Source organism: Andrena cerasifolii, chromosome 7, assembly GCF_050908995.1.
Source record: "Andrena cerasifolii isolate SP2316 chromosome 7, iyAndCera1_principal, whole genome shotgun sequence".
NCBI lineage: Eukaryota > Metazoa > Arthropoda > Insecta > Hymenoptera > Andrenidae > Andrena > Andrena cerasifolii.
Genome location: NC_135124.1, coordinates 12,359,856 through 12,371,486, shown reverse-complemented (window position 1 = coordinate 12,371,486; position 11,631 = coordinate 12,359,856). Strand labels below are relative to the sequence as shown.

Here is an 11,631-nt window from a genome sequence, read left to right as displayed (position 1 = left end):
TCCGCGGCCGTTGCCACAACAGAGGTCGCTTTTGTCGCCCTCCTCAACGTTTTTCCCCTCCTCTTTTTCGGGTTTGCACTGTTGGCACTGTTGGCAGAATGGGTGCAGAATGAACGTGCAACTTCAGAGTAAAATCTAGCGAGATCACTCAACAGTTGACTCTGTTGAACGCATTGACTGCATGAAAAACTGTTTCGTTTCAGTTAATAAATGCATTGGGTGCGTTCAGCAGACTCAACTGTTGGGTGATCTCGCTAGATTTTACTCTGAAGTTGCACGTTCATTGGTCGACGCGAGTAAAATCTTCGTTTCACTTCCAATGTTTATATCTTCAATGTTTTTCCGAATTACGGTCCCTCATTTTCAGGAAACATTCATAACATATCGAACACTGAAAATAAGGGAAATTTTTGTTTATCTTTTTGGCATATCTCGGTATATACCTCGCTTTAAATGTTTAAAATATACTCCTCAAAAATAAATCTTACATTTTTTTCTTCGCATTCATAAATAAAAACTGTTCGAAAAGGATTTAAACCTTCAAAATTTGAGAAATAAAAATGTTTTTTTTTGTTTTTGTAGTGTCTCTACATAGCCTAGCAAAATCCTGCCCTCTATGTCAAACTCTACTCTAAACAAGTCACACCTATACAAGCACGCACACACCTTTCAGCATTTCACCATTCCAGAGTAGTTGCTGAGTTGGACGCTGTTCATGAGTAGATGCCACTACATTCAGTTCTTAAATTATGGGTCGGTAATACAGTTTGGGTGGCGACACGACATGCTAAGCTGATAGATCTATCCTATACCTCGTCTGTGCCTCGTCTGTGACACCCTGTATCTAAATTCTCATCGCTATTATGACTTTCATTCCTACCGCCTGTAGTGCTGCACTCTTATTTCACGCTTAGCCGTTAATGTCGGAAGTGACACGGAAATGGTATATAATTGGGCTCGTGAGCCCCAAAACCGTGGGACGGAAAATAGCATTGGGTGAAAGGTCTATTCTATACCTGGTCTGTGGTACTACGTATGTAAGATGTAAGTGTACATACGTGGCGCCGCCGACCTCTGAGTTCTTGTGATATCCTCGAGCTCCATAGTGACGTCACAATCGCGGCAAAGGATAGACCTAACATCTAACGTAAACTTTTACCACGCGACTGGGGGGCATTAGAGCCACCTTAATATTTCCCTGTCACATGCAACGTTATCGATCCAGGATAGAACACGCTGAAACCGCTACTAGCGGTTAGAATTCAAGTTACATAAATACAGCGGGATAGGTATCTAATATTTTTTCAATGAAAGCTCGATTTGTCTTGGGTGCATGATTTCTACGTTATTTCGACATCCGACACTGTTTCTGCGTCATCCCTGCCCTACTTCCGCATTATTCCGGTAGTATTTCCATTCAATTCATTTAATAATTGTAAGCTGTCTTGCCACTCGATGTGCCGATCTTCGAATATGACCTAAATGTCCAGGATCTAGCGAAAGCGTCGCATTCTACAGAATAAATTACGATAGCTTACAATATATATATATACGTATATACGTATAAGGAAACGGATCGGCGTGTGTATCGTTAGTCCCATTACAATTTTCTTACGTTCTAGTTTTTTGCTACTCTTCTTCTTCGTTCCGATGCTGTTTTACGATCTAGCGTCTTTTCCTAAATAGAAGAAGAGCGAGATAGACGTATAGATGGATGTAAGTAGGGAAGTAAGTACCGGGAGAGCGAGATGGCTGTCGTAATCAGGAGCGTACGTGGCTTCAACGTTATAGAATCCAAGCTACCATCTACGTCGATTAATTCTGGCGGTTCTTTCAGCAGGAATAAACGTTTCCAATCGCAGTAATATGATTACGTTGTTGTCTGGCATCTAGGAATGGACGAGCGCAAGGAGAAATTCGAGGCGTCTGATCTCGAGATTATCTGCTAACAGAAATATATTTCACAGTTTCGAAGGATACTCGTATGCATATACATGTGGGGAAGAATGAGGAGGGGAAAAGGTTGCGTGTTGCGTGTGTCGTAGGGCATGAGAAACCAGCGTGACCGCCCCTGAGCACGGCTGCGCGATTGCAGTGCGCACCTCTGTGCTATGGTGGTGAGTGGCGAGTGTCAGTCAACTCTGTGACGTCTCGCGGCGTGGTTTGTTTGTTAGACACTCGTGTCCCTGTCCGCGAAGTCAAGCGAAATCAAACGAAATCAAGCGAAAGAATAGTTTTACGCATCGAGTAAACCCCAGCTACCCTCGTAGAGTGGTGAGAATACTTCGGACGTCCATCGCGAGTGAGTGTACCAAAAGGGACACGAATCGCGTTGCTGTGACCCTTAGGCACGCGATTGGTGAAAAATGTAGAAGACTCGGATGCCGCTGAAGTTTGGCGTGCGATGTGTTCGCGATCGGCAGGTGACAGATAATCGCTCGTGAAAGCAGCGGCTGTTTGTCGTTCGACTCGCAGATGCGTCGCGGAAACGTACCGTGATTTGGGAGTCGGGACTCGGGAAGACGCCATCAGAAGGAGATTCCAAGGAAGATCGTCGAAGGGTAATGAAAGGTGAATCGAGGGAGGGAATTTGCAGCGACAGCGGGGCATAGCACGAAAAGCAAAGGGATCGATCTGTCGGAGCATCGAATGAAAGAAACGGAAGAGGATCGCTGAGAGGTTGGGTTCGCTAGGAATCGAAGAAGGCGCGAAGTGCGTGTGGCGCGCGGTGTAGGTGTAGGTGTCGGTGGCGGTAACTCGTGATTGTGATCATCGTGATATCTCGTAGTGGTAGTGGTGGTGGCGGCGGTGGTAGTGTTGGCGGTAGAGCGGACGAGCGGACTATCGTAGAAGGATGGAGGACGAGCTACGATGCCCTTGCTGCAAGGAGCTGTTCGTGGAGCCGGTGTTGTTACCGTGCTGGCACGCTCTTTGTCTGTCGTGCGCGGTGAACTTACAAGCGCCGCCAGACTCTCCTCCGGAGTCGACGACCGACTCCTCCAACGCTCCGGGATCGGACCAGGAGGCGGACAAACTCTCGATCCTCTCCGAAACAGATTCCGGGGTGGTGTGCAACAGCACGTCCACGAGCTCCAGGCCCGGAAGCTACGTTGGCACGCCCGGAAACGGAGGCTTTCCGCCATCCGGCGGCACTCTCTGCCTCTCTTGTCCCATCTGCCAGAAGACCGTTTACTTCGATGAAGGTGGAGCCCACAATTTGCCCAAGTACAGGGCGATGCAGCGTATCGTTGACAAATATCAGGAATCGAGAAACACGAGACTGCAGTGTCAGATGTGCGAGGGCGAGCCCCAGGACGCGACCGTCGCCTGCGAGCAGTGCGAGGTCAGTACTTACGTACGATTACCCCAAACTGAGGCAAACGTACCCTCCATTCAACCTCTTCCATTCAAACTCGCTAATCGACACATTGCGATAAATTAATGGTAGGTTAATTAACTCCAGGTAAACTGACTCTGCAGTAAACGAATAAATATTTTACCATAGACTAATGCCCGGACCCACAAGCCTTGTATATACGTATTTCACCGAATGTCCGGTAGTAGAGTCATTAACCTGACTTGTTTATTTCAACTGCTATAGGATAGAGGCAGTGCTGAGAATTAGGAGAAAAGCGGCGACGTGGTTACAGTTTTAGGCGAAGGTGTGTACGCAAGGTCGAGTCGCAGCTTATAATTAGTCGTGTTTCCACAGTAGCCACGTAAGCAACACCGTTGTTGTTTACGAGACACCCTTGTACTTACACTGTAATATGCATACCTACATACGTAGGTAGACATGTGATTGCCACGCGGTCGCCGACGCCGAACGTCACTTTCAATAATTCCCACCAAGCTAAATTTTGGTACGGGGCTTTATTTGGTCGTTTTAAACAAAATGTCAAAAGTCCCCAACGATCCGACCGTCGGTTAAAATTGTACAGAGGGTTGAACAAAAAAAATGTTTTTCGCGAATATCTCGTTATCTAGCAGTTTTGCAGCAAAAACAGTTATTATACAATTTATAGCCTAGGAAATTCTCTACAAAAAAGGTCCTATGAGTTTTTTCGAAGGAGCAACCATTTTCATGTATGTCGGGTTACCAAGTTTCAACCCCCATACATTTGACAAGGGAAGATCCCGAACTCTGAAATTCAAAAAATTATGAAACTCTGTAAATATGTAGGGGAAGTCTTCCTGAGTACAACGCAATTTCGCTTGCTGCCCAAATTCACTCCAAGAGGGTGCAATTGACTCCTGAAATTTTTTTTATTTTGTATTATTACTCGCGAACTGTAGGAGATAGAAAAAAAGTGTTCAGGAAAAAGTTACTTCTTTTAATTAGGACTATCATATGGTAAGTTATAGTTCTCACAGTTCTTACGTTTCGCGAGTTATAACACAAAATCGAAAAAAAAACGGATTTTCAGGGGTCAATTTCACCCCCTTAGAGTGAATTTGGGCAGCAAACAAAAAATTGCGTAATACCTATATTAACCTCTACGTATCCCCAAAGTTTTAAAAAATTTTGAATTTTCGAGGGGGTGGATCTTCGCTTGCGAGAAATAATACACTTAATCCAGCGAAATTAGGATCTGTCTTCGGAATAAATCCCAGCATGCTAAATTTTGGTACGAGCCTTCATTTGGTCGTTTTAAACAATATGTCAAAACTCCCCATCGATCCAACCGCCGCTAAAAATTTTACAGAGGGTTGAAAAAAAACAACTGTTTTTCGCGAATATCTCGTTATCTAGCAGTTTTGCGACAAAAATAGTTATTATACAATTTATAGCTTAGGAAATTCTCTACAAAAAAGGTGGTATAAAGAAAATTGCATAGAAATCGTGAAGCTGGGCTCGTTTCGTCGGTCGTTTTTTCACCCGTTTAAGTATTGCCGATTGTCCACGGTCTCGACATGCTCGTTTCGTTTGTTTGGATTTACTTACGCGGTCGTGAATACATATAGGTATATGTATGCGCGTCGAGCGACTCGCAGGCTTCTTGGAAATTGACTTTCTCGAGTGGCAACGTAAAGGGGGCAAGAAGGCGTTGCTTGTGCGCGAATAACAAGAGCAGAGATCAAGCTGACGCGCTTAATATTCCCGTCCTCGACCTCGTCGTTGCTCGTTTGCCCCGTAATTTACGTCTCGAATTTTCACGTGCTCGTCGAAATGGATCGATCGCGATCAGGTCACGTGCCATTTTCCCGAGCGAAAGCGCGACAAACTGGGACGGTTTAAACGATGCACAGGAGCGTGGAGTGTTTGGTGACGTCGGAGACGTGGTGGTTTCAGGTGTTATACTGCGACGGCTGCAGAGAATCCTGTCATCCGATGAGGGGACCTTTGGCGGCTCACAATCTGGGCCCACCTCGAGGCAGCTGGCAATCGAACGGGGCCAAAGGTTCTCGCGGTCTGGCCGCCGAGCCCACACCGGTTTGCAACGATCACAACTGCGAGCCGTTGACCCTCTACTGTGCCCTCTGCAAAATCGCGATATGCGCCCTTTGTCTACGAGATCGTCACGCCACTCATCCCCACGACGTGCTGCCGTTGGCCGCCGCCTGCAAAGCACAGAAGGTGAGTCTTCTTCGACCTAAGTAGCTCCCCGTAGTTTCGGTATCTACTGTTTACCGCTCGAAAAGCACACAAGAGGAATTCACTCGCGACCTTGACGAAACTGGTTTCGGAGTCGTCGGTCACAGAACGCGATTGACGTTTCTATTTCTGCGCGCGGATCTAAGTAAACTGCAACGACTACGTTAGGCTCTCAGAGAGAGAGAGAAAGAGAGACGTTGGATCGACAGCTGCCTTCGATATCGCGTGTCCCGCGACGTGGGTGTGCCACTAACGCGAAACCTACCCCTCGATTTTCCCTCCAAGACAAACTCCTGCTCGCTTCCCGACCCACGCCACGGATCTCTTCCTCTTCGATTAACTCCGTAAAAAACTGGCCCGCGCTGGCAATTTCGTAATTACTCGTCGAACAAACAACCGTTCGTCGACTAGCAGCTCTCTCGTTTACCTTCGCCGCCGCGCATAGGTATACACAGCGCTATACTGCTATAGTATATCTGCAGTATACCGTGGTATGTAATATGTATACTCGTTCCGACCGAAGCGAGCGCGACCATCCACGGCGATTCGCCCTCCGACTCGTTTGTAATCGATGAAACAGATGCAGCCAACTCGTCGCGATATGCTTGAACGGTACATAGTTGGCTAATACGATACCCTTGCGGCTTCAAACCGCAAGCTTTTTCACGTCGTTTGTCACAGCCTCGCACTTTTTCCGCTGTACCGATCACGTCTTCGCCGTGCCCCCGTTTTCACGGCTTATTTCAATTCGCTGGTGAAGTCCGAATCCTGTGCGACCGATATTTCGGTAACTAGTCTGTCTGACCGGTCGGCCGATCCAAATACAAAGGGGATGCTCCGCTGAGCTTTCGCGCTCGCGGACGCGTTTACCAGACTCGTATTCCACTTCCTTGGGTCTCGTAGACAGTTGTTCCCGAGGATCGAAAGTTAATTCTCGTTATCGTTGCGCAACCGACGCATCCGGTTGGCCATGCGAGCGTAAAATCGCTGCTGCATTTGGGGCGCGCGTTCTCGGTCCTTGGGCATTGTTCCGGGGCTTTGAAAAAGGACGAAAAGGGGGCTTGTACGTGCGCGCGGAGAAAAGAAAACGTCCACGTGGCCCTTCCACGTGTGGGTACGTACAATTGAGAGCACCAAAGAAATTGGAGCGCGCGCGGCGCTGCGCGGTGCTCTCGGCAAGTGTCCTTATTATACATACTATATCCTCTCCCCTCCAGGTATCCGCGTACGCGCTCAAATCCTTTGCTGGCGATTATCTCTTTTCGTTCTCACGCTACCACCGCCGTTCTCCTTTTGACCCACGGGGATGTTTGCCGTTCGATCATAGCCCGCGCCCTTCTTCCCCTTTCTTCTGTACTAGGGCGAATCTATGCAATACGCCCCACTTTTAAAGAAAGATCTATAAAACGAATATTTTTTTAATAATTCTTTAAATTTTTTTGGTAAACACTTTAAGTGTTCATTACCCTTCGCAACCACGCCGGAATTGTAAAGGAAAAATAATAGAAAACAACCGCAAATTTTAAGTAATTATTAATCCATTAATTACCGATATAAATAAGTTATTACTTTTTATTATTTTTAACAAAATTTTATAGAATATATATTATATACTTTTCAACAATTTTCCTTTTTTTCAAGCATCGATTTTCTTTTCTTTTTAGACTTTCTCGTTTGTAGGCGCCTTCGTAGCGTCCTTGAAGGAATACATCTTATAAATTCTGCTTCTTTCATTAACTCCCGTTGTTTTACTTTTTACCTTCTCCATCGCAATTACCCTATTCTGATTTGGGTGCGTAAAACAATGGCGGGGCGTTTTGTCAGACGGGGCGCACTACCTATTTAGTTTCACCCTACTTGTTAGCGACAACACCCTGTTAGATGTGCGCCGAAAATCTGAGATAGAAACTTTGTAGATAGGTTGTACCATTAGGTCCCGTAAATGGAAGCTTGCTGGAAAATGGCGCCAGTCGAGGCACGACGTAGACCGCCTTTCGTACGCGCGGCCGATGTTGCTCGGTGACCGCGAGATGCGGAACTCTGAAAGGATAACTCGCGGAAAAGGCGAGCGCCTAACCTCGTCTCCGTTGACCCGTTCCCGCCTTTTCACCTTGTACGTACTTTCTTTCCGCGACGCGACGCGACTTAATGAACCGCTTTGAAACTGAACCCACAGCGACATCGTTCAGAGGGGTTCCAGTACAGGTACTCGCAGTTTTTCCACGCGAAATTCCGCCCAGCTTCTTTTCATACTCCCGAGCATTTATCGACGAGGCACACGTTTCCCCTGCGAAATAACGTCCTCGTTTTTGTAACATAATTACTCGCTTAATTAGCGCAGTTAGACCCACGGAAGTTCCGTGAACGAGGAAACGGTGACCCCGTCAAGGGAACCTTAAGGCAGGCTTTACAGTTGTTACTCTCGCGTTTCGATTAAAGCTGCAGCTCTTCGTACACCCCTCCTCCAGTTTACCTTCGATATCACAGAATTCAATCGCACGGTTTTTAAATGTAATCTGCATTAGCGCGCTGAAGAGCGCACTCCGCACTCGCTGGTGCGAACAGAATCTTTACTTGCAAGTTGCGGTGCCTCATCCCCCAGCGTTTCGGGGCGGCATTACGTTTAAAAATTCATGGAGGGACGAACTTTGGAGCCGTCCGAAAACATGTCGGCTTACTCGCTGGAAGCTTGGGCTGGGCTTATGGAAAACGAAAATGCGCGACCCAGCGCAAAGGGGGAACTTAGAGAAGCAGGAAAGAAGGAAGGCAAGGTGTGGTGTGCTGTGAAAAGTTGTCGAGGCCCGTTCAAACGTATCACCCGGGGCGAATCTTTTTAGAGCAGCTACGCGAGCATTCATTTATCATTCCTTGGGTTCGTAAAAGATATAGCAGCATGAGTGATTAGGTGGATAGAGTAGGTACCTATACCTACATATAGGAAAGTACATGGAAGCGGAATGCAGCTTTGGTCCGCGTTCGAGGTCGATTTACCGGAGTGTGTGTTGATCCGTGTTCCTGGCTCTCTCGAGGTTCAAAGGGCGGAAGGAAAGTGGAAATATTCAAACTCTGATTCACCGCGCGTCGTGCGATTGAGTGAAAAATTTCCGATCCTGCGCCAGGCTCTCTCGTGCTTCAGTCCCAAATAGTGTGGCTGGATCTGGTCGCGATAACCGCGTGGACTCGCTAATACGGGGGTCGCGCGATCGCGTTATCGCGGTCGACTCGTTTTGCACGCTCCTCTCCTCCCTTTGCTGGCGGTAATAAATTTTCTATACGCGCGCGGGATCTATCGCGGAAGGGGTCGCGTACAAGTTCGCTTGGCGGGTCCGAGATGGTTCGGAAGCATGCTCGAAACGGGAGTCTTAACGTTGCGCTAGATTTGGCCGAGTAAAATGGGAGCGGTGGCAGCAGAGTTATGGCGAAGGGAATGTAGGAGAGGCAGAATGCCACGGGGGCGCGGGAACCTAAAAACGAGAATAGTATTTGAGACAGTGCCAGCTTTTGATGCTCCGTACTCATGTTAGTAAATAAACAAAAAGTGCATGCGCACGTGCCCGCGCGCACTCACGCACAGTGTGTACACTGTACGGAGTGGATGGAGAGTATAGGAGGCTGCCGGAGCTTTCATTCGTCGTTGGCCGTCGAATAAACACCGGGGGACGTCGAACTTCGTAATAATTTATTAAACCAGCTCGACCGGTGTACGTATCAGCGCGTGCACGCGGGGGTGGAGAAACTTGATCGTGAAATCGTTTCTACTCCGTTCGACTTGCGGCCGAGGTTAGGGGAAGGAGGATCGCGGTGGGGCGTGCTGCGATCCGAAAAAGCGCCGACTAAATATGGTAATTGGTGGTTGTAATATTCTGGGCACGGAATATCGCGGTGAATTTATTAACGGGCATTTCGGCCGACAGAGATGGACGAATCGGTACGGTGTCTCGCAATCAGATATTTATGGCGGCGGCGCGGCGGTGCGCGGCGGTAAGTGCAGCGCACGCACTTAGGGCGATAGGTGGTAGGACGGGTAGGCTACGCAAGGACGAAAACGCGTTACATAGTGCCGTCACGCACGACATATGCCGTGACGTTTTCACTACCACCCACGCTCTTTCCCTCCCTCTCTCTCTTCTTCCACTTTCTTTTCTTCCTTCCCCTGCTCCCTCCCATCTCCACCCTCCCACCTTCTCTCTGTCTAGTCTCGACGTTGCGTTTCGTTTCGAATCTAACGCTGGAAAATGCACCCCTGCAAAGTCGATAAGTTGCTCTCTCCCTCCCATCCGCCCCCTCCAACCCCTGCTCCCGTCTCTCCCCGTACCTGCTCTATGGGATCCCATTCGCACCGTCTGCCCACTGTGCGTAGCTTTTCCCCGCGCAAACACTGGCGTAACCGATCGTTCTGTTCTATCGTACTCGGAATGTGATCGAGGGGTTGCTTCGTCGATCCGAGGGCTACGGACTTCTCGACGGGCAGCAGACTTTCAATTCCAAAACGCCGGATCCTTTTCGCTCCGGTCCCACGAGAAATTAACGCGTGCGACACGCTTGAGTAGATAGGCACGGCGCCAGAATCCGAGACGCAAGGATCGATCCTGTTTCCTAGGAAAACTTTCTACGCCAGTGGGCTCGGTGCAGAGGCGCAGGGAAGAAAGCTGGGGGTGGCCGAAAGCAATTTCTGCTCGTATGCAGGCTTTGCGTTTCGTTCCAGACGTTAGTACGTACCTAGTAGGGCGGAGCGATACTGTATAGGTTCCTTTTTCTCCTAAAAATGATTATATGATCATTCTATATAGGCGAAAATTGAAATTTGAGTCTTCAGTTGGCCTGGGTGCGGAATAGTTTTCTTTAATTAACCAAACACAAGTGTAAAAATTTTTTTTTTTTTGGAAAAATATTCATATCTGCAGGTTCCTTTTTCTCCAAAAAATGATTATATAATCATCCTATATAGGCGAAAATTGAAATTTCAGTTTTCAGTTGGCTTAGGTGCGGAATAGTTGTCTTTTGATTAACTAAACACAACTGTAAAAAATTTTTTTTTTTGGAAAAATATTCATATCTGCAGGTTTCTTTTTTTCCTAAAAATGATTATATAATCATCCTATATAGGCGAAAATTGAAATTTGAGTCTTCAGTTGGCCCAGGTGCAGAATAGTTTTCTTTAATTAATCAAACACAACTGTAAAAATTTTTTTTTGGAAAAATATTCATGTCTGCAGGTTCCTTTTTCTCCTAAAAATGATTATACGATTACATAATTATATAGTCATTTTTAGGAGAAAAAGGAACCTGCAGACATGAATATTTTCCCAAAATTTTTGTACAGTTGTGTTTAGTTAATCAAAATACAACTATCCCGCTCCGGGGCCAACTGAAAATTCAAATTTAAATTTTCCGCTCCGCCCTAATACCTACGCACGTAGGTATAGCGCAATATATCGACCGAGAATGGGCTCGCCTTTGCCTGGATACCGAATTATCTCCAACACTCTTCACGGAGCAAATGCCGGGTAATTTATTTCTCCCCGGATAAAAGCCGGATTTCTTGCGGTGGAAGCCTCAAGGTCCGGGCACACGTATCAGTTCCGTGTTTCCGAATGAAACAGTGGACACTCGTCCGTGCCAGTTACCGACTTAAATCGATCGCAGCGTTCGCCTTGTTCGAGGGATTTACAGGACAGGGCACTGGAGCTTTTTGTTCGGAGAGCGCAAGCTTCTCGTCGCAAGTTCGTTTCCTTTCCTTTCCTTTCATCGTCTAAAAATATCATCGCGGACGGCTCGCGAATCCTTTGCTCTCGTATTCGAAAATGCCCGAGCATCGCAGCTGCTCTGGAGCCGCGCGCGGCGTGTTGCGCTTACCACTTTCGTTTCGTTTCATTTCGTTTTGCTCGCGGGGCGACGCGTGCTCGCGGAGAGCACCAAAGTGGATCTCCGTAGCCCGAGCTGCATCTCAGCCTGTTCCTGGAACCTGGGTAATTATTGTTTTGCAAGCTCAAACTAGCGATATTTATCGCGCTCTTTTTCCGAAGCGCGAGGAG

The 11,631-nt window shown here is 47.4% G+C and overlaps 1 protein-coding gene across 4 annotated transcripts in view; it reads left to right on the top strand.

Annotated features, from left to right (window-relative positions):
• The first annotated feature begins 2,040 nt into the window (after window positions 1-2,040).
• Trim9 (E3 ubiquitin-protein ligase Trim9) overlaps window positions 2,041-11,631 on the top strand; it is a 32,191-nt gene continuing 22,600 nt past the window's right edge. The window contains exons 1-2 of one of the 4 annotated variants that reach the window (XM_076816620.1): window positions 2,041-3,343; window positions 5,294-5,578. In XM_076816620.1, coding sequence (XP_076672735.1) covers window positions 2,855-3,343; window positions 5,294-5,578 — 774 coding nt within the window. In that variant the 5' untranslated portion in view covers window positions 2,041-2,854. The remainder of the gene's footprint in view (window positions 3,344-5,293; window positions 5,579-11,631) is intronic. The other 3 variants (XM_076816618.1, XM_076816619.1, XR_013086024.1) reach the window with 3 other exon arrangements.